Source organism: Muntiacus reevesi, chromosome 3, assembly GCF_963930625.1.
Source record: "Muntiacus reevesi chromosome 3, mMunRee1.1, whole genome shotgun sequence".
Taxonomy (NCBI): Eukaryota; Metazoa; Chordata; class Mammalia; order Artiodactyla; family Cervidae; genus Muntiacus; species Muntiacus reevesi.
The window spans coordinates 99,054,081-99,076,249 of record NC_089251.1 but is presented as its reverse complement, the minus strand read 5'-3'; the positions used below and the strand labels follow the sequence as shown (position 1 = coordinate 99,076,249).

General features: G+C 53.0%; 2 protein-coding genes across 2 annotated transcripts; one reads left to right on the top strand and one right to left on the bottom strand.

Moving 5' to 3' along the window:
- Window positions 1-1,676: 1,676 nt before the first annotated feature.
- On the bottom strand, window positions 1,677-14,716 carry TMEM127 (transmembrane protein 127). Its single transcript, XM_065929807.1, has 4 exons — window positions 14,562-14,716; window positions 13,821-14,138; window positions 4,766-4,930; window positions 1,677-4,097 (listed from the first exon to the last, which is right to left on the bottom strand). Exons 2-4 carry the CDS (start codon window positions 14,062-14,064, stop codon window positions 3,790-3,792), a joined length of 717 nt encoding a protein of 238 aa, XP_065785879.1. The 5' UTR covers window positions 14,065-14,138; window positions 14,562-14,716; the 3' UTR covers window positions 1,677-3,789.
- A 186-nt stretch (window positions 14,717-14,902) lies between these two features.
- On the top strand, window positions 14,903-21,646 carry CIAO1 (cytosolic iron-sulfur assembly component 1). The gene is made up of 7 exons (XM_065929806.1): window positions 14,903-15,167; window positions 15,947-16,095; window positions 16,543-16,654; window positions 16,769-16,857; window positions 17,102-17,303; window positions 18,395-18,482; window positions 19,307-21,646. Exons 1-7 carry the CDS (start codon window positions 15,029-15,031, stop codon window positions 19,545-19,547), a joined length of 1,020 nt encoding a protein of 339 aa, XP_065785878.1. The 5' UTR covers window positions 14,903-15,028; the 3' UTR covers window positions 19,548-21,646.
- Window positions 21,647-22,169: the final 523 nt, after the last annotated feature.

Genomic DNA, 22,169 nt, shown 5'->3' with positions numbered 1-22,169 from the left:
TGTTAAGAGTTCCGTATCTCGCAACCATGTTCTGACAATAAGGTTGACATTCCAGACCCACACGGGCTGGGTTCATGGGTGTCTCAGAACACCAGCTCGCTGTTCCCTAAAAGCCCTGTCCCTCTCCACCGACCTCCTCGTTCTCAGGAACGCCTGCCCATTCTTCAAGGACCGTGCGCAGTGTCTCTGTCTCTATGAAGCTCTCCTGTTTCAAGGCTGAGGCTACAGTCTCAAGGGGCATCCTGTGCCCCTTGTCAGGTTTCTGCCTTCCGGAGGGCCTTGGTGGGGACAGAAGCTTGTGACCCATTTAGGGGCTGAGACACCTGTGGGCAAGACGTCGGCTGACAAGATTTTCTAGTTAAGCAAACTGCTCTCCCACAAGACGCAACAGCCTCGTCCTCTTGTCCCCAGGGCTCTTTCCCTGGCGCCCTTCCCCTCACACACACCGCCTTCTAGCTGTGAAGGGTCAGCAGGGACTGGGGCTCCTGCCTTCCGGGGTCCCAGGCTCCACATGCCCTCAGAGTCTTCCACTTGCCAGGCTGACCCTCCTTCAATCACCAGTCATTCGGATAAACCCTCTTTTCTTTTCACAAAATCCTTCCAGGGCTTTCCACTGCTGCTAGTCCCTGCAGTGGGCCCCCCCGCCTTCCTGACCTCTTCTCTCACCACACACACCCTGGCCGCAAGCTCTCTCTCCTCCTGCTTTCCATCAGCAGGAACTCCCCCCACCCCACTGCCGACACCCTCTCAGGCGAAGCCCTGCCTTGTCCAGGACGCCTGACGTAGGAACCCCTCTGGGCATGGCACGTTCCCAGCTGTCTGTCAGTCACTTCTCTCTTTCCACGAATGAGTCCATCTCCTAGACTAAGAATGTAAAATCTTTGGTGAACGGCCTCTGAAGCTCATCACATTTCACTCATGGAGATTAAAACAGTGCTTTTTATGCAAAGCACCTTTCATTAAGTGTCTGAAATGAAATGAAAAGAACACATTCCCAGCTCCTAAGAAAGACATGTGTACTCTTCCCAGTAATAATAATAACAATAATGCCAAGTTGGCTGCTCCTTCCAGGGAGCCCTGAGCTCTGTCACCATGATGCACGCTGGGGCCCAGGTGCCAGCTGACACTGAATGGATAAGGGAACAAGGGGAACCGTCAGGGATCATTCCCCATGGCTTCTAAAGAAGTGCATCTTCTTCTGCAAGTCCTGGCCCTGAAGTCTGTGCATCCCCACACACGGGCTGGACTTCTGAAGCCACGCTCTTCTGTAGCTCACGGGATATAGAGGGAAGAGCTCAGGGTCTGAAGTCAAGACCTGGGGGGAGGCATCCTTGGTTCCCAGCCTTGGAACCTCGGGGTGGAAGTTGTTAGGATTAGAGGACTGTTTAGGTGCAGATGCCTCGGAAGGAGCAAGCAGGTTCAAGTTCCTTCTAACCTTTTAATAATTATGGCACACTTCCTCAATTTCTGTTGTGTGTGTGTGTGTGGCCATGCCACAGAGGATCTTAGTTTCCTGACTAGGGATTGAACTTGTGCGACCTGCAGTGGAAGTGTGGAGTCCCAATCACTGGACCGTCAGGTAATCCCTTCTTCAATTTCTCCTGCTTCTCCAACAGGCAGGGAACAAACCAAATTGGAGAAACTGGGACAGAAAAATGACAGAGAGCCATTGGCAATTACATTCTTATTTGTGGTTTCTGGTTTTTTTGTTTTGTTTTGCTTTTTAATTTTTTTTTTCTAGGAAAAAAAAAAGAACACAACCAGGGGAGTTTATATGACAACTATCAGTGTCAGGAGGGCAGGGGAAAAGAGAAAGAAAGGCTAGAGGCTTGGGGAGCTAATAAAAACTGGATTCTGAACCACATGGAACGGCTCACAGGGTCCTGGGTGTGGGTCCTCGTGAGATGACCGGTCACTTTGGCATGCGTGTTCGGTGCCCGGGCTCCTGGTCTGCCAGCTCAGACCCCCAGGGTCAAGAGAGCTATCCATGCCCTGGAAATCTTCCAAGACAAACTCACACGTTACAGCAAGACGAGACTGATTTGAGCTCCATGACTGTGCTCAGGTATCACACATTCTTGCCTGAGAGAAGAGTCCGGAAGAGTGAGAGTCACCATGAGACGCTTTGGCATCACACTGAGCCCCAGGCGGCCGCTCACTCAGGTGCAGGCACGGCATTCACCACCCCCACGGACATCTGTCCAGACACCCTTGGGCAGTCTGGCCACGGAAGGACAGGGGACATGACAGTTCCTTCGAGTCACAGGTTGACGATGGTGTCCGTTCTCCAGTCTTACTCTGTCCATGGCCTGCGAAGGACACGGAGATCTGTCTGCTTCTCTGCTCAACCCTGGACAGATTCCCAAGAAGCATGGCCATTTGGATCTGCACCGAAGCTCTCAGATTTCTCCCACTTGATGCCCCAGGTCTCAGGGCAGAAAACTCAGCTGATCCAGGGCCACATGTGGCAAACAGGACAGCCAGTGATGGCCGGGCAAGAAAGAGCTGGTAGCGCGCTGTGAGACCAGAGTACATTCAAGAAGGGGAGAAGGGTGTGCAGCAAGCCGCCGCCCCGAGTCACAGTCCAGGGGGCCCGTCGAGCCTGGAGGACACAGGCGGTCTGCCCATGTTGACCAGGCAGCTCCGACGCCTCACGTGGCAGGGGTCCCCTGGGCGTGGTTCCTATGTGGAGGGCGGCGGGCTTCCTGCCCTGCTGCCCCTGCTTCTACACGGAGGCCAGGTTATGTCTCAGTGCTGCAGTCCTGAGGAGCACCACGCTGGCCAGCCAGCCAGGCCACAGTCCTCAGCCCGCCGCCGGGCAATGATGCAGCTCTGGGTCCCATAGGGAGGCCCCAGGAGCCATGGTCACTGGGGGGGGGGGGGGGGGGGGGATGGAGGAGGGCTGCATTCTGCCGGGAGAGATTCGGGGAGCAACGGCCAGGGGCTGGAAGGGACGGGGCCCCAAACGCTGCAGGGCCAAAAGGGATGGGATCAATGGACAACGTTCTTGTCACTAGTTTAAAAAGAGAGTACTGGTGGTGTTGCTTGGCTGTTTTTCCCTTTTAAAAACCACTCACATTTTAAGAGGTGATGGGGATGGGGAGATGCGGCCCTCTTCACAATGGTCCTTTCTGGGCCTCAGGAGACCCACTTTCCCCACTGGGCCTCGGGCTACCATCCAGGGATGGGGCAGGGCGGGTACTTGCTCTACTTCCTGGAGGCCACCCCTTCTTCCCTTAAAAACAGGACCCACGTGACAGGCAGTCCAAAGACTAAAGTGCAGAGAAATCCACAGGGCAGGCGGCCCTGTGCTGGGTTTTCCCAGAAGGGGCGGGAGAGGGGCTCGGTCCAGAGTTACCGCTGGGGGGACACATGGGGACAGCTGTGAGGCAAGCCTGCGGGGCATGGTCCCCTTTCCCTTGGGTTCCAGGGATGCTTCTTCCATCAGGGACTGTCCACTGTCAACAGCACCCCAGGGGAAATCTCAGCCTCAGAGAGCAGGCCCACAAAGGGGGAAACGTGTATGACCGTCCCTGGTTGGTAATGACTAGTGACCGTGGAGGGAGAGGCAGGTTCAAGAGGGAAAAGAGTGTGTTATCTAAAATCAGTGAACCCCAGGTTTCGAGAGCAGGGATCCAGGAACAGCCCTAAAGGTAGAGTGTCTCCTGGGGAAGGTTGGTGGCGGAGGTCAGGATCCTACCAGTGAGACCTGCTAGGGAAAGGAGCACCTCTGGGTGGGGCGGCGCTGCAGAGTGGGGAGGGCGGCCCAGGACCGAAGCCCACGGGGCACTAGGGTGTGTAGGCCGGGGGCGGCTGGAACTGGTTGATGACTTCGTACTCTGCTGGGTAGGGCTCGTTCTCCTCCATCTCCGAGAGCAGCTCCAGCGCTTGCTCCTCCTCCTCCGTGGGGTAGTGGCGCAGGAGGTTGGCCGCTGTGGCCAGGATGGAGGCCCCGCCAGCGCCAGCCACCAGGTAGAAGCTAACAGCAAAGGTGACGTACACCTGGGACCCGTGGTACTTCTTATGTTGCTGCTGCTGGGCCAGGATGAGTTCGGAAGCCCAGTAAGAGAAGCCGATGACTGTGGCACACTGCAGGACTGGGGGGGACAGAGGGAAAAGGGGTTAGTAGGCACCCCGCAGCCTGGATACTTGAAGAACCAGCTGCAGCCTTTCCACCCAAACCCCATTCTCAGAGAACCTGCCTGGCCCCACACCCTGTGACGGGGAGTTTTTGTGGCCAGGGCTGGGGACAGAGGCCTCACCCTGCCCAGGCCGGTCAGATTCTCTCTGTCTTAAGAATTTGGAATTGGGCTACTAGGCCTGCTGGAGGTCACTGGATGCCTGAGAGGAATAGGTATCTGGAGTCAGTACTAACCCAAGTCAAATAAACACAGCAGCTCCGTCACGAGGGAAGAGAAGCCTGGTCTACAGGAATGGGGAGGAGAGGGAGTCTGAAACCATGCACTCGAGGGAGACACAGTGTTTCCTCTCTGGCTCCTTCTGGGCCCCATGAGCCCAACTGAGCTTCAGATCCCACTCTTGGAGAGCGACGCCAGTTCTTAGAAATTCTAACAACATTTGCTCCCTCCAGCTTGGCCGAGTGTGTCTGCCCCACCGCCCCAGTGCTCTGTGAAAGGCCAGAGCTGGAACAAGCAGTGGGAACTGTGTCTGCGCGTGGAAAGCCCTTGGCCCCCACCTGCAACTCCAGACAGGATGCCCCAGCCCCATGGCAGCTGCTCCCGCACTGGGAGCGGCCCGGGCTTACCTGTGAGGATGTGGGCGAAGGCATAGCGACGGGTGATCTTCAGGGCGGGATGCTTGGGCCCGAAGACATCCAGAAGGAACGCAGAGAGGCTGCACAGGATGCCCAGGAAGCAGAAGGCGGCAATGACCCGCAGGAGCAGGACTGTCTGGGGATTCATGCAGAAGTCTGCAGGGGAAGAACCAAATCCTCAGGGCTCTTAGGAACACCCTGGGGCAGGATGTCCCCACCTCGGAGTTCTCCCCACACCGCAGTCCACGGGAGCTAGGAGAGGACTAAAGGGTCTTGGCTCCTGCTCCCAGGGGGTCTGCAGAGAAGGGGGAGGAGCCTCTATTAGCAGACAGGACCTCTGGGTCACTGCTCCCATGAGCCTCGAGTCCTTCCTCCCTTCCCATCAGGACTAGTCCAAGTGCAGCACTCCACTTCAGTGTACAGTGGACCCTTGAACAATATGAGGGTCCACTTACAGGTGGATTGTTTTTCAAGAGTACTATATGATCAGAGTTGGTTAAATCTGAGATGTGGAATCACGGATCCAGAGACCAACTATAAATTACACAAATCAAACATGATTTTCAACTGCTGGGAGAGTCAGCATCCCATTGTTGTTCAAAGAGTTAAGTGTATTTGCCACGCTCTTCTAATCATCTTTAAAGACCCTGAGAATTAATGTGACACATTAACCCATTCTGCTAAAGCGTGCTTCCAGCTGGCAGGAAAAGCCCCTTGACTTCTAAGCTGAGACAGCCAAAGGGACAAGGGCCAGAGTTCCATTTGAGTCCATTCTCTACCAGTCACTCATTTGTCCCCTTTTTCATTCAAAAAGACACTGAAGGGACTTCCCTGTCAGTCTAGCAGTTAAGGCTCTGTGCTTTCACTGCAAGGGGCATGGGTTTGATCCCTAGTTAGGGAACTAAGATCCCACATGCCATACAGTGCAGCCAAAATAAGTAAATAAATAAAAAAGAAGCTGAAGCAGTTTAGAGAACCATATAATTACAAGAGAGAACTAAATTCATGAGGAGAGCTGGTAGACTGGACCTCCTTATTTATTTTTGCTCCTCCCCAAATCCTACTAAAACAAAACAAAATAAAACAAAAAAATTTTTAAGACCTAGACCTGCACAAAGAGAGGAAGGGCCAAACAGTATTCTGAAAACTGGGACGTAAAGGGCCTCAGAGCTAGAACGGACTTGACACAAGAGATAAGCTGAAGTATAAGCCAGAAATGGGAAAAGCTAAGAAGCAATCAGATTTATACCACAAAAGCATGGAAGGTTCAGAAGCTGACAGCACCAAATACCTTCTGAAACGAGGGCAAAGCCTTTGGGGGCTGCCCGCTCTAGCAAAAACGAGGGAAGGGACCAAGAAAGAGGAAGATGCTAAAACAGGAGGCCCAACATTCAAAGAGCAAGGAGTCCCCAGGGTCCTGGTGAGACCCCCAGGTTGACAACTGCACACCGGACACAGCGAGCAACCTGCAGGTCCTTCTGGGGCTTTAATATCGTTCTTGCTTTCTTTTTAAAAAAATTTTTATTCCATCCAGACTGCACTGTCAGTTCCCTTTGATATCTACGCAACCTGCCATAGTTCTAGAAACACAAACAGGATAAAGGCTGATTCAAAAAGAAACCATTTTAAGCTTTGATAAAAAGTAGAAAATGGGCCTTAACTTCCCCTATTCAGCCACCAGCAAGTTCTTCTTTTATTTAGATCACCAAAATGGATTTGGAAAATTGTAAAAAGGGCTGACGAGATTTACACTGTCCACTCCTTCCCTGAGTTTGGATCTCAGGCCGAGAGGCCGCGGGATGGTGGTTATCCCTCCCAGGTGCACAGAGAAACAGCAGGGTGCTGGCTGAGCACATGTGCCCAAGCTGCAGAGGTTCCGAGCTCTTGGTTTGGAGCAGGGCCTGGGGTCTGAATTGCCACAAGCAGCGCAGGCGGCTTGAGCCTTACACTCCAGGAGACACTGGACCCAGAGGAAGGTGAACTGACGAGGAAGAGTCCAAAAGCTGGGGAGGGCACCTGAATTCAATCAAGCTGACTCAAATCACCAGACGTTGACTAGCCTCATGGGGTCACCTGGACTGAGGCCTGGCCTCCCACACAGAAAAACCAGACCAGATACACAGAGGCCCTGGGCCTTTGTGACAGCACACACTTCTGCCTTGGGTGCAAAATTCGCCAGGCAGATGTTGGCTGAGCCCACATGACTCATATGCCTTGATCTGGCTTCAGGTCACCTGCCAAGCTGCCCTCAGAGCTATCTGTCACTCTCCTGTCAGCTGACCATCTGTTTGGAGCCCCCTCATCCAATCACCCTGGGTGATCGCCTGCTGCCAGGAGGCCTGCCTGTGCCTAAACTCTGCCAGCAACGAGGTCCAGCCTTCATTTAATCTGGCCCTGCGGGCCTGAAGGAGTCTAGAAGCCCACAGGGCCTCTCTAAAACAAAAGTTCCTAGAGATGGGCTGTTTCCTGGCTGCACTGTGAATGCTACTAAAAACTGTCTGTGACAGTTCTTCTGGGGGTCCACGTGGCACACGGCAGGGACCTGCCAAGACGCAAGTTTTCTTCTAGTGCCTCCAAGAATAATTTGTGAGCGGCAGGGTAGAAAGGTTTGCATCACAGTCTGCTCTGCAGCAGGCTGGGTTCAGATTCCTCCCACATTACTCAACATGGCCAGGCCCTCTGAGCGATGCTTTAATTGTGCTACTCAGTTTTAATTTAACAACTAGTTTTAAATAAAAAATGGAACACCCAGGGCTTCAGAGATCCCTTCTTAGGTGGCATGGTGACTACAGGATGTTCATTGTATTAGCATCCTTTACAACGTACATCCACTGGACACACATCCAGGGGTCTTATGTTTCAGAATATCCTTATTTCAGCCACAAGGAAGACTTCCACAGATGTTCAGCTGCCCCTCCCAAGAGATAAACATCTTTTTTTAAATTTAAATTTTATTTTGGCCACACCACATGGCATGCGGGATCTTAGTTCCCCAACCAGGGATTGAATCTGAGCCTCCTCCAGTGGAAGTGCAGCATCTTAACCCCTGGACCCCCAGGGAAGCTCTGAGACAACCTTGTTGGCAGTTTCTTGTGTTTCCCTCCAGGTATGCCTGCCTGTGCACACAGGTGGGGCAAATGTTATCTCAGTTAAGCCTCACTCCACTCCAGGGGATTCATCATATGGTTCAGATGAGGAATCAGAGGCTCCAGGAGGTTAAGTGACTTCTTGCAGGTCACACACAGCACAGAGCTGGGCTCCGAACCAGTGTCAGGCTCCCTGGCACCGTGATGCTCACCATCACTGAGCACCAGAGTCAGCTGTTTCATATTTCCCCGATGGAGCTAATTGATCAGATCCTGAAGAGCTGGATCTGAGGGAGAAGTCAAGAGGGACTGCGGATGCTGGCAGAGACGTCAGCACCAGTGTCCGCTGAGCTCATTACGGAAACAGCTGGAAGCATGGATTCTCTTCTAGGCCAAAAGGTTTGGATTGTTGAACGATGAATGAAGGTCCTCCTGGGAATCATTGAGCCGAACCTGCTGGGTGTGATCTAAGCTTCAGCAACCGTCAGAGCCTGGCTCTTATCTTTTTTAATTAAAAAAATACATATACAGTGTGATTTTATTTGTTTATTTTTGGTTGCTCTGGGTCTTCCTTGCCGGGTGCGGGCTTTTCTCTGCTTGCAGTGAGCAGGGGCGACTCTAGTTGTGGTACATGGGCTTTTTTCATTGCAGTGGCTTCTAGGGTTGCAGAGCACGGGCCTAAGGCCTTGGGCTTCAGCAGTTGCAGCTCCTGGGCTATGGAGCACAGGCTCAGTAGTTGTGGCGCATGGCAGATGGGATCTTCCCGGATCAGGGATCGAACTCGTGTCTCCTGCACTGGCAGGTGGATTCTTTACCACTGGGCCATCAGGGAAGGCCAGAGTCTTGACTCTTAAAAGCAGAAGGCAGGGGACTTCCTTGGCGGCCCAGTGGCTAAGACTTCAAGCTCCCAACACAGGGGGCCTGGGTTCAATTCCTGGTCATGGAACTAGATCCCACATGCCGTGATTTAAAGATTCGCCTGCTGCAACTAAGACCTGGTGCTGCCAAATAAAGAAATATTAGGAAAAAAAAAAAAAAACCAGAAGGCATGTGAACTGGCCCCCAGTCTCAGTTCCACCACAGGTTATGCATCACCTCGGGCAAGCTGTCCTTGACATCAGCCCACTCACCTGTCAGTGGAAGCAACGACACCTGCCCCATCTGCACAAGGGCCCTTGGGGGCAGCCAGACTCCAAAGTGCCAGGAAGGAGTAGCCTCACTCCCTCTGTGCTGGGTGGCCCCAACAGTGTCTTCCTTGGCATGCCTTTCCTCCCAACACCAAGAACTGCCCTGTCCACGCACATCAGCCAGTGGGGGCTAGAGGATCAGCACCCCGGGGGTGAGGACGTGGTCCAGAGAAGGGGCTTTGCACCCACAGTTCAAACAGGCTTTGTTTCCACCTGACTGCCTTATGCCTTTCTCCACTCCAAAGCTCTGAGCAAACCTTCTGGGTCAGGGCAGGGGGAGCCAAATGGGAACTTCCCTTGGAGTGATGCTGACAGATATCCCAGAACCCTGCCCCACGTGCCCGGTGGGCCCTCATCAGAGGGTCTGAGAGCACACAGCAGACAGGCAGCGCTACCCCGGCCCTGCTTAGAACCCTGCTCAGGCTCTCCTGGGGTCGGGATCTCAATGTCCCTTTCTCTCCTCCCCTGCCAGACATCGGTGTGGCAGGGAGGGCAATGAATATCTGCTCTGTTGAGAGGGCTGCCTAAGAGAAGCCCATCCTCAAATGCTATGTGTGTGTTATTTTATTTGTGAAGAGAAATGGCACGCGGAGCAGAACCCTGAACTTAAATTCCACCAGCGCCGCATCCGCCACGCTCTGGGCAGACCGCACGCACCCTGTGCTCTGGCCTGCTTACTCTGGTAACCATTGCTTGCCTATCCCCTCCGGTCGCCGGGAAGACGGCAGCTGCTGTGTAACAGGATCCCACAGACCTGACTGTGCCCAAGGTCATTGGTGAGTCACTGGGCTGGATTTGTTTGGAAGGCCCCCGCTCTTCCTGTCTACCTGCCCATGGCTCTCATCCCCTCCTGGCCCAGAGAGGCAGCAGGCAGGAAGCTTCTAGTGGCTTCTCGCCAGTTCCCTTCTGTTCCTTCTCCTATTGCCCCCTCACTGGAGTCCTTGAGTCAGTTCTTCCAGCATTCATTCACCCACTTTATACAGCTGCACCCCTCTCTTGACTTTTTAGCTTCCAGACAAGGCTTCTGACACAAGACTCCAAGAGGGCCCTCCAGTGCCCGGCTGGGTGGTCCCACAGATCCCAAGGGTCCTGGCCCAGCTGCCTCCAAGGACATGCCCCTACAGGATCCAGAAATGCCAGGTGCATTGGTCACTACCCCTCAGACATGCCAGCCCTTCCCAGAAGGCCCTTGACCTTCCCATGACTTGCTGTCAATTGTGATTTCCCCCGACTTCACATCCTAAACTCCCTCATTCTCCAGAGATGCTTCCTGAGCCTGTGTTCCCCGCTGCCCCCTTGCTGGGCACACTTGAGGGGCAGAGAGGGCTTGAGGCTCAGAAGGAACGGTTATCTGGGCTCCCCTGCTGGGGGCCACCAGAGGTCTGGACACATCTCTGGCCCCCGGCCCAGGCTGAAGAGCTGTGTGAGAAGCGGGCAGCCCAGGGGAGTAAAGGAATTCCCGACAGGATCTTCTGAGCCATGGCATTTGTAAAAGCCTTCAGGGCTCTGGGAATGAGAGAGGATGATGGGCTTTAACTCAGCCCAGCAACGAGAGGGCAAGAGGAATAAAAAGCAGTTTTGCCTTGGCTTGTGAGAAAAGCTCAACCAGAATGGGGAAGTAAGAGGTCCAGGACAGCTCTGATGGAGGAAAAAGTCTAGTGCGCCCTAAGGCTCAGTGGTAAGGGTGTAAGAGAGCAGCCTGGGCCTAAGGCCTGCGAGTGTTTGTGTGTGTATGATGGGGGTGATGACAGTTACCTACCAAATAAAGACGTTGTTTAGGGGACACTACAGCCAGGCATGAAGGGTGCTTAGTGCAATGCCCGCTACTCAGGCAGGGGGCCAAGACACGGGAAGGCATCATGCCGAAGCCTGGTGACCCGCTCCACTCCCCATCACCTGCAGAGAGCTGGCAGGGTCTGCTCTCCCTCTGGAAGCACCTACATGTACCAGGCCTGTACCCCACAGCTCTGCCCTCTCCTGAGATGGGGAATAGCCAGGCCTCCACACCAGGATATCTGCTAGACCCAGAGGCTCGGCACAACCCTACACAGCAGCAAATGACTGAAGGCCCAGCGGGCACCCAAAAGCCAACTGGTACAGAGAAGAGGGGGCTTCCCTGGTGGACCAGAAGGTAAAGAATCCACCTGCAGTGCAGGAGACCCGGGTTCGATCCCTGGGTTGGGACGACCTCCTGGAGAAGGAAATGGCAACCCACTCCAGTATTCTTGCCCAGAGAGTCCCATGGACAGAGAAGCCTGGTGGGTTACAGTCCATGGGGTCACGGAGAGTCGGACATGAGTGAGCAACTAAGCACGCACAAAGAAGAGAAGCAATCAGGGACCTTCAGATTCTTTACCACCTTCTGTGATAGCTCATGAGGTAGCACTGTCAACGCCTTTATTAAAGGACACCAAGCGTTCCCAGCTTGCAATGGCCAAGGAGACCAAGGAAAACCAAGCTGAAACCATTCATGGGTTAAGATCCCTAAACACATGAACAGGTAGGCATCATGTAAAGGTGAAGGCGACCTGCCTTATAAAAGACAAAATCCAGCTTGGATAATTTCTCAGAAAAGGTAGATACGTGTGTGAACAAAGGAGAACAGAACCAAGAAATTATTTTTGACGTGCCTTTGACAAGGATGTATGCCAGGGTGAGATAAACCATTGTGAGGTCGTTCCTTATGATAGCTGAAGTAAAGCAAACATAAACGAGACAGCATCACTTCATACTGGTGTCAAAAGTGTGGTGCACTCAACTCTGCTGTTCCCAGCTGTGTGCCCCTGCAGGGATCATTTCACTTCTCTGAGACAGTTTCCTGGACCTTTGGAATGAAGACATGGAATCAGATGGGCCCCTCCCTCCATAGCAGGAATTTTACAAGCCTTCCTAGGAACAATCTGAAATAGAGAGGCATCATGAATTCCCTTTCAGAATGGGGGCTTTCCAGAAAGCTAGTGGTAAAGAATCCACCTGCCAATGGAGAAGATGCAGGAGATTCGGGTTCTATCCCTGGGTTGGGAAGATTCTCCAGAGAAGGAAATGGCAACCCACTCCAGTATTCTTGCCTGGAGAATCCCCATGAACAGAGAAGCCTGGCAGGCTACAGTCCATGGGGTTTTAAAGAGTAGGACACAACGGAGCATGCACATACACTCCCAGTTTTGATATGACACCAAGCACTTGAAATATTGACCACCAAGGGGCTCAACTGCCAAGGTTTGGACGAAGCAGTGGAAAGTGGCAGCTGTGCCTCAAAGAAGGCAAGTTCTGGGGAACGTGCTAACAAAAAAGTCACCCTGACTCAACTCAAGCTTGATGGGCTTTTGGCTACAAAGAAAGCTACACAGCACGTGGTCTCCATCCTGTGGTAAGTGTTAGCGTTAGTGGCTATGCTGTATCTGACTCTCTGTGACCTCAGGAACTGTAGCCTGTGAGGCTCCTCTGTCCATGGGATTTCCCAGGCAGGAATACTGGAGTGGGCTGCCATTTCCTTCTCCAGAGGATCTTCCCGACCCAGGAATCAAACCTGGGTCTCCTGCACTGCAGGTGGATTCTTTACCATCTGAGCCACCAGCGAGGCCCATAGGTATTAGTGCGCCAACACAGTGAAAGCAATCATCACGGTGATAGTTGGAAACAAACCAGAAGCCCCCATCCTGTTCTCTACAAAATCATCTGAAAGCTTTGAAAACTCAAAGAGAAATGCAAACCAGCAAGAGAACACTCAGAGAAGGACAACATGAGACCACAAGGACAGGGCTTTTCAGCCTCGACCTGCACAAGTAGTATATGATCCCAGGCACTCAGAGAGAACTTGACCTTTTCACCAAACCCCAGGCAGTTTGAATCCTTAGACAATGCTGAAGATACCTAACAGGAAGGGGAATCTGAGACATGGGGCAACACACATCTGGAATGAATTACAGCCAGGAGTGGCACACGGAGAAACCTTCAGGAATGGTTCAAAAGGCCTTGGGGGTAATGAACTCTGCTGTTAATAAGGGCTGTTTGCAATCCACCGACCATTTTCCCTGTAAAATCTAGGCAGTGCAATACTGCCCCCACACCACATAGCCTGTACCTTCATTGCCAGAGACGAAGGCTGGGAAGGATGGGCTACAGGGCCCCTCTGCATCCAGTAAAGATGATGGTCTGGTTCCTCTTTCTTCTGCTTCCCTGGCCAGGAAGCACCATACTGAACAAAGCAACCTTACCTCATTCCGTCACACTTGTGAGGGTTCCACGAGCCAAATTCCTATTGTTTTACTGAGGGTGGCAATGGAACTAACTTTTGGTTATTGAAAATACCATAGACTCCCTTTTCCTCTAACAATCCAAAGACTGCAGAACTCACAAACATCTTTTAAAATCTAGCCGTATTTTAAAGTTCCTTTTTCTCAAGCTGACCCACCCCCTCCCGGCCCCCAAAAAAGTCTTCCTGTATCTCCGGCTCCTTAGAAGGAGACAGGTAATTGTGATGCCTAGTACCCTTATCTTTTCTCTGATATACAGCGCCCTTCTCCCAGCAGAAGCCAAAAATAGCAGTCCAGATTACCATGGCGTTGAGGAGTGGGTGCTTGGCTGAATAACATCAGAATTAATGAGGGGCCGGACCCCAAACAGAGCCACCTGGTGGGTAAGAACATCAGGCAGCAATGGGCTGTTTCCTTCAACCAGGTGCCTACCCCAGGCTATCTCAGCTCCAGTCCGCACCCTGCAGAGGAGTTCCGGGCGCCCAGAAAGAAGAGGGCTGGCGCGCAGCGCCCTCACCTTTCAGCAGGTCCGGGTGCACGTAGCCTAGGACGTCGGAGACCCCCAGCTCTTGGCGGGAACAGGTGCCACCGTGGATGTGCAGCCAGGCAGGCTCGGCGAGCGCGGTGCAGAGCGCGGTGATGGACAGGGCCCCCGGCAGGGCCGAGGCCAGACTACGCTCCGGCTGCTTGGGCAGAGCGCTGCCTCCCGGGCTTCTCCGCCGGCGCCCGCCGGGCAGCCCTGCGCCTCCGGGGGCGTACATGTCCGGGGCCGCCCGCCGTCGCTCTGCGGTCGCTGCTGGTCGCCGCCGACCTCCGCGGGGCGCACAGAGCCTGCCTGTCCGGGGGGAGGAGAGCAACGTACGGGGTTCGTAGCAGGTGAGGCTGGAGGAAGGCGGTCAGAGCCGACCCAAGGGGGTGGGGGTGGGACCGAGGGCCGAGCAGAGACAGGAGAGCTGCAGAGCTTCGGGGGGCGGGGACGGGGACCCCGGAGTGGAGCTGCGGAGGTGAGGGACGATGACCCGGAGAGGGCTGGGGGCCCGCTGGACCTTGGCAGAATACAGTAGGGAGAGGGGCTGGGGCGGAGGTATCCGTTGCCGGTGGAAGAAAGAGCCGGATTCGGGGTCCTGGACAGAGGGTGTCCAGGGGCGGAGGGCCAAGGTGGGCCGCAGGGATCAGGGACCCAGGATCTGGGAACGGCGCTCTGCGGTGCGATCTATGCCCAGATAGGACCCACCCCTCAGCGACTCCTGATCCTCACCAGTCAACAGGCTTCAGTGTCGGGATGGCGTCGCTCCGTCCCGGTCACGAGCTCCTCAGTTACCCCGACCCGAGCGATTTCAGGGCCCAAACCCGCAACGCCCGGACAGACCCCGGCCCGATCCACTTCCGGCTTCCTCCACCTCTGACCCCGCCTCCTCCGGCTCCCCGCCCCGTTCTCGGCGCGCGACACAGGCCGGGCGCGCCGCCGGCTCCCTGCGCAAGGCCTGACGGGACTGGTAGTTCCAGGCCGTGCCGCCATGCTTTTCGTTGGAGGTGGGACCGGGGTTGGGGGAGTGGGGTGGGGAAAGGACGACTACAACTCCCAGAAGGCAGCGCGGCCGAAGCTGCGGGCGCTTCATTTCCAGAGTGGACCCTGGATTCGGGCGCAAGGGGGTTTCCTCTGTGGGAACCGCAGTTGGCGCGGCTGGCTCTGCTCATTTTTGTCTCCTCCTGCGCCGGGCAGCCATGAAGGACTCGCTGGTGCTGCTTAGCCGTATCCTGGCGCACCCGGACTCCCGCTGCTGGTTCCTGGCCTGGAACCCCGCGGGAACCTTGCTGGCCTCGTGCGGTGGCGACCGCAGCGTCCGCATCTGGGGCAGGGAGGGTAAGCCCCGGTCCGGCTGCACGATCCCTGCAGCCAAGCGGTCTCCTTGCGCTTGCTGTGGGTGCCAGTCTCGGGGAGTACTCAGCCTGCGGGGCAGGCAGACCCTGGACGAGGGTCGCGGGCCGAGGGAGAAGATGGAGGGGTTACCTTCGAGTTGAACCTTAGGCACTTTGAGAACGGGTTTTCCGGTGAAGGAATCAGCAGCCAGCAGAAGCTAAAATGTCAATAGAGAGACTGAAACTGTTAGGGAAATTGTGATAGTTGCTGAGGCAGGAAAATGAGGAGAGAAGGAAGAAAGTAGGCTTCAAAGTAATTCTCAGCAGTTGAAGAAATTTAGATTTTATCCCAAGGGCATTTATCAGGTGGCAACTGCCAATGCAAGAGAGGCCAGTTGGATCTCTGGGTCAGGAAGATCCCCTGGAGGCCGGAATGGCTACCCACTCCAGTAGTCTTGCCTGGAAAATTCCATGGACAGAGGAGCCTGGCAGACTATATGGTCCATGGGGTCGCAAAGAGTCAGAGGTGACTGAAGTGACTTAGGGCGGGCACACACACACACACGTAGGTGATTCCTCAGATTTGTTTCAGAAGGATGCCTCCAGCTTTCTGTAACTTTAACTGGAGTCAATTTAACTGGAGTCAATTTAAGCCTGTTGTTAATTGAGCTTCGACTCCCAGCTTGGCTCTGACACTGGACCCGATTACCCAATGGCATGTCTAGTGCTTCCGCACCTTCTTGTGCACCCAATTCCAGAGCCTAGCCTGTCCTCTGCTTTTAGGTGACAGCTGGAACTGCAAATCTGTTCTTTGTGAAGGCCACCAGCGCACCGTGAGGAAGGTGGCCTGGTCTCCGTGTGGAAATTACCTGGCCTCGGCCAGCTTTGATGCCACCACTTGCATTTGGAAGAAGAACGAGGATGACTTTGAGGCGAGTACATGGGACCAGGATTGTTGCCTGTTTGATCCCCAGGGCTGGTTTAGGAAATTTTTTTTTCTCTAGTATTTTATTTTTGGCTGTGCTGAGTCTCTGCTGCTTTGCGTGGGCTTTCTCCAGTTGTGGAAGTGGGGGCTACTCTTTGTTGCGGTGCATGGACTTCTTGTGGTGGCTCTTCTTGTTTTGGAGTAGGGGCTGTAGAGCTCTTGGGCTTCACTAGTTGTGGTAGACGGACTTAGTTGCTCCAGGGCATGTGGAGTCTTCCGGGGGACCAGTGTTGGAACCTGTGTGCATTGCGTTGGCCGGCTGATTCTTAGCCGCTGGCCCACCAGGGAGGCTCCTGGTCTAGGAACCTGAGCCGGCCCGGGTTAGGGGGACTGACCTTGCGAGGACCACGGGGGTCTCAGCTGGCACTGAGTCTTGTCCCCCTTCACTGTGCAGTGTGTCACCACTCTGGAGGGCCATGAAAACGAGGTCAAGTCAGTGGCCTGGGCTCCGTCTGGCAACCTCCTTGCCACCTGCAGCCGAGACAAGAGTGTGTGGGTCTGGGAAGGTGAGTCCAGATCCCTCCAGGTACACTTGAGAGCCTGCCACCGACTCTCCCGCCGCCCCCACCCTTGTGTCCCTGAGAGTCGGCCTGTGTGCCCCCTTCTCCTCTCGCCCACAGTTGATGAAGAGGACGAGTATGAATGTGTCAGCGTCCTCAACTCCCACACACAGGACGTCAAGCATGTGGTTTGGCACCCGAGCCAGGAGGTAAGAGCCAGGTATCTTGGTGGGAAGGAATTGTGATGTGGAGGCTTGTACCCAGCTGCCTTCTGCTCTTCAGCCTCAACCTGGCTTTCCCAGGAGTCTCTGTCTGTGACCAGAAGACATCAGTGAGTGCCTTTATAAAAGCACATCCCTGGGACTGTCCTGTCCTGGGAGGGAGAAGTCTTGGAGCTGCAGACACTCCCGGGCCCTACACACACGTACTGTGTTGTCCTTGGCCTCCCTACAGCTGCTGGCCTCCGCCAGCTACGACGACACGGTGAAGCTCTACCGAGAGGAAGAGGATGACTGGGTGTGCTGCGCCACCCTCGAAGGCCACGAGTCCACCGTGTGGAGCTTGGCCTTTGACCCCAGTGGCCAGCGCCTGGCGTCTTGCAGTGATGACCGCACCGTGCGCGTCTGGCGCCAGTATCTCCCAGGCAATGAGCAAGGTGAGGGCCCACCTGGGAGCTGAAGACCCGTCTCTGCTGAGTGGCTGAGACAGATGGATGAGTCACAGAAAACTGGGCCCTTCATAGATGTGCCATGGGAGGGCTCCAGGGAGGGTGCTGGAAGAGTCCTGGGAGGCTCTGGGGAAGGGGGGCCATTTCATCCAGAAGGAAAGGAGTGTGTAGCATTTTAACATAAGAAGAGACTGCTGTGATTTCCGGTGGTTAAGACTCCATGCTTCCAATGCAGGGGGCACTGGTTTGATACCTGGTCAGGGAACTAAGCTCCCACATGTTACCAGACATAGTCACAAAAGAAAAAAAGGAAATTCTAGATGCAAAGAGGACCACATGAGCAAAGGCATTGAAAGTGAAGACGGCCTAGATTTACACCAGGAACAGGGATCTGCATGGGGTAGATGGAGCATAGGGCATAAGGAGTTTGGAGAGAAATAAGGTAGGTTGGGCTTGGTAGCTGATGTTGTTTAGTCACTAAGTCGTGTCCAACTCTTTGCAACCCTATGAACTGTAGCATGCGAGACTTCCCTGTCTGTCACCATCTCCCAGGGCTTGCTGAAACTCACGTCCATTGAGTTGGTGATGCCATCCAACCATCTCATCTTCTGTTGCTCACTTCTCCTTCTGCCCTCAGTCTTTCCCAGCATCAGGGTCTTTTCCAGCGAGTCAGTTCTTCACATCAGGTGGCCAAAGTATTGGAGCTTCACCTTCAGCATCAGTCTTTCCAGTGAACATTCAGGGTTGATTTCCGTTAGGATGGACTGATTAGACCTCCTTGCTGTCCAGAGGACTCTCAAGAGTCTTATCCAAAAAAGCAGGATAACTTGTCAGACATAGTCTGTAGCAAAAGGGATTTTGAGGAGCAGGACATCTTCTCAGAATCCTGCTGGGAAAATGCCAGTCTGGCTGCGGTGTTTAAGGCAGATCAGGGCAGATGGGGACAGAGGAGTGAGCATGAGGCCTCAGGTGGTGCGGATGGGGGAGGGCAAGCTAGGGTCTCCTGCGGTGGGGCAGGTTCTCCCCTGAAGTGCCCAGGGCATGGATACCCCCAAGGCTCAAGAGAAATCTTCACACAGGGGTGGCATGCAGCGGCTCCGAGGCCAGCTGGAAGTGTGTCTGCACCTTGTCAGGCTTCCACTCCAGGACCATTTATGACATCGCTTGGTAAGAGCTCCACTCCTCCCCTCCACCCCGCCCAACCATTCCAGAGATCCTCGAGAAGTCAGGGCGCTCTTTCACCTTTGGGAATACGTGGGGATATAGAGCAGCCACCCTCGTGTCCTCAGATCAGGCTAGACTGTCTCCATGCTGGTTTAGCACTGACTGGCCCCGGGTTCACAGGAGCAGGGGACAGACTTAGACCCAGGCTGAGGGTAGCTCCATACCATCCACAGCATCAAACCACCCAGAGATATGTATTCTTGAAACTGTGACATCATGGCTGGGGTTTTATGGTTTGGTAACACAGCTTCTACCCTTAGGGAGTCTAGGAAAGCCATACCATTCACATAGAGTTGGTCAGAGAGCAGTTCTGGCCCTGAGAATCTGTCCTCAGGAAATAACCCTAAATAGCTGAAAAACTTGATGGGCATCTAAGTTTTATTTATATTATCATACATTTGGAAATAGCAAAAATGAACTCAAGTAAAAGTATGGTAAAATTAAGTGACCTGTTGTATCAGCTTAAAAAAAAACAGTCAGGAACACTTCATGTCAGGGCAACTGCTTGTGCCAAGTGAGAAAAGTACAATTGAGAGTTATATGTAGTTTTTAGGTTAACTATATTGAAAGAAACCTAGATGGCAGCACTTGAAGCTTGGGGTGATGTTTGCAGCTACCTGTTTTTTAGAGAGGTTCCAGGAGAAGAGACTTGTAGCTGAGTCCTCAAGTTTGGAACTAGAACCAGCCCCTTGCACCTGACTTGCCAGGTTGGGAGGGAGGAGCCGCTTGCACGCTCACCGACACACCTGTTCCCCCCCACCCCCCAGGTGTCAGCTGACAGGGGCCCTGGCTACTGCCTGTGGGGATGATGCCATCCGAGTATTTGAGGAGGATCCCGGCTCAGACCCGCAGCAGCCCACCTTCTCCCTGACAGCCCACGTGGCTCAGGCCCACTCCCAGGATGTCAACTGCGTGGCCTGGAACCCCAAGGAGCGGGGGCTTCTGGCCTCCTGCAGTGACGATGGAGAGTTGGCCTTCTGGAAGTATCAGCCGTCTGAAGGCATCTGAGCCACTTTGGCTTTGGACAGAATCTTGCTTCCCCAGAAAATGTCCTCAGACTTCCCCAGTCCCCGAGAGGACCAGGAGGAGCATTCTTGACCTTCCTTTATTTGGCCCTCCTGCAGTCAGACTTGGGGAGAGGTGCAGGGCCACAGGACCACTCACCCTTCCCCCTCCTTTGACACGGAGCCCCTGGTAAAGAGCTTCAGAACATCTGTGCATTGTACTTAAGCCAGATTTTGCTTTAGGGCAGTGTTCAATTTGAGAGCAGAGGTTAAGTATACTATTTATAATCATCGTATTTTTATGTAGGAGGGATATAACTCAGCCCTTTCTGAGACTATAAGCTTTATACAAATAATCCGAGTCTCAAGTCCTATTTTATGTTATAGGGGCATTCACAAATTTAAAAGAATTTCTTGGTGAGTCCTTCTTTGAAGTAGGTCCTATCTTCCCATTTTCTGGGTAAATCCTTGCATTTAAGACAGGCAGTCAGTACTGAAATTAATTCCTTAATGTAGGTTTGTTAGAATAAGAGACCCCTTTGCTTTTTCTTAGAAATGCTTACAGCCTCCTGTGCTAGGTGCTGTGATGACAGCGGGGAGTGCTGAGAAATACGTGGGGAGAATGTGAACCCTAGCAGGGAGTTACTGTTGGCTACAGGTCATACATTCTTAGTGGGGGTGGAAACTGGGTATTGGGTGAGGGGCAAAAAAATCCTAAAGGGACAACATGTGCCCTCTAAAGGGCCACAGTACATAAATATACTGTGGTCTCTCTTAGATTTCCACAGTGGAGGTGAGTGGTGAAAAGAAGCCCCTTGCAAAGAGGTGGAGAAACACTGGCAAAGGCAGGCAGCGCTGGGTCTCAGATTGTCCTCGGACAGGCACAGCCAAGGGGGATTTGACTTGAAGACCATCCTCAAGGCCATGGCCTTCAGTTCAGTTCTGTACCGCAGAAATCATGACCTTAGATTTTGAAGACAGCTGGGGCAGTACCTAGAGCCGTGGTTCTCAAGATGTGCCTGCCAGCCATTGGAAATCCCTAGAGTGCTTCAGGGCCGGTAGAGGTCAGCACCTCCGAAACAAGGGAGTGGCACCAGATACTGCAGTCGGGTCTCCATGCTTTGCCCTCAGTGGAAATACTGCCTGCCAACTCCACTGAGAAATATCCTCAATAGAACCAATACAAATAAATTAGAGCTCCACCCTTGGGCATACCGCATTCTGTGGAAAGCAGGCACGCAGCAGTCCTGCTGCACCCGGAGGCGAGGCTGTCCAGAGGGAGAGCAGTTGTGCACGCATGCTCCATCAGCGGTGCCCGTGGCATAACCATTTCTACTTGGAAGAACGAGCAAACCATAGTGTTTAGACTTGGCTATTTGGGAGACATTTTCTGGGAAACGAATGGAATGAGCCTGTCACTTCAAAGGAAACTGATCGTGTTGCCAATGATAAAACAAGCTTTCCAGCAAAAATTCAAATTTGTGAAAACTCGTATTGACATCACGAGCTTGACATCATCCCAATGCTTAGGCTTTTCTGAGGGGATTGGTGGTGATAGGAACACATGTGATTTATGATGAAGTGTGTTAACATTTGAAAGATTTGCATAATTTAGTGAATGACCGTTTTCCAAATAACTAAGGCATGTTATAAAGACACTCATGGGCAAGACTCATTAAAAGTATAAGTGAGACAAGTGGGTTTTATTTTTTTTGACAAGTGGGTTTTAATGCAAGAGTGTTGCTCTTGATAAGTATGCTCATTGATAAGGTTTCATATCCACATTGCCTTTAAGAAACTACCACCTGTGTAGTGACATAGTATAGCCTCTATTACCTGAGAAGCCTATTTAGAAACTTCTAACTTCCTATCTGTGTGAAGTCAGCTTTACATCAACTCACACAACAGGTTTTGGAAACAGCTGTGAGAATCCAACTCTTATTAAGCTGGACATGAAAAAGATTTACAAAAATGTAAAATGCTGTTCTCCCTGAATTTGTTTTGGAAGTTGTCCTTCATAAAATGTTAACATAATTAAGTTACTGTTATTTTAAAATGCATTTACTCTAATAAACATTAGTGGCTATAACCCAAATAATAAAAGCTGTTTGTGGAGTTCTTAATTTTTTTGTAGTGTAGAGGGGTCCTAAGACTAGAAAATTGCCAGCCTAGGGAAATTACCCATCAGAATCATCTTCCAGTTTTATGCACATTTATTCCTAAAAAGGGGCTTCTCAGGTGACTCAGTGGTAAAGAATACACCTGCCAATGCAGGAAATGTGGGTTTGATCCCTGGGTTGGGGGAGGAAATGGCTACCCACTCCAGTGTTCTCGCCTGGAGAATTTCATGGGCAGAGGAGCCTGAAGAGCTACAGTCCATGAGATCGCAAGGAGTCAGACACGACTTAACACACACACAATATTCCCAAAAAACAACAGAAGGCGAGAATCTGAGAAGATAATTTATAGATGTGAATCTTACAACTGCTTAAAGTACCCAGCTGGCACAGCCTCCTTACGGGAGGGGACACTGCAGATCTCGAGAAAGCGCTAGCCTGCTGGTTTCCACTAAAGTTCAGTGCTCGCTCTGCAGCAATGCCAACACAGAGGGCCCCCAGGCACAGTC

Coding starts and splice junctions, on each gene's coding strand:
- TMEM127 (XM_065929807.1), bottom strand. CDS start 14,064: ATGTACGCCCCCGGAGGCGCAGGGCTGCCCGGCGGGCGCCGGCGGAGA. Junction 4,931..13,820: donor GCACCCGGACCTGCTGAAAG/GTGAGGGCGCTG, acceptor CTTCCCCTGCAG/ACTTCTGCATGAATCCCCAG. Junction 4,098..4,765: donor CTTCGCCCACATCCTCACAG/GTAAGCCCGGGC, acceptor TGTCCCCCCCAG/TCCTGCAGTGTGCCACAGTC.
- CIAO1 (XM_065929806.1), top strand. CDS start 15,029: ATGAAGGACTCGCTGGTGCTGCTTAGCCGTATCCTGGCGCACCCGGAC. Junction 16,096..16,542: donor AGAACGAGGATGACTTTGAG/GCGAGTACATGG, acceptor TTCACTGTGCAG/TGTGTCACCACTCTGGAGGG. Junction 18,483..19,306: donor ACCATTTATGACATCGCTTG/GTAAGAGCTCCA, acceptor CCCACCCCCCAG/GTGTCAGCTGACAGGGGCCC.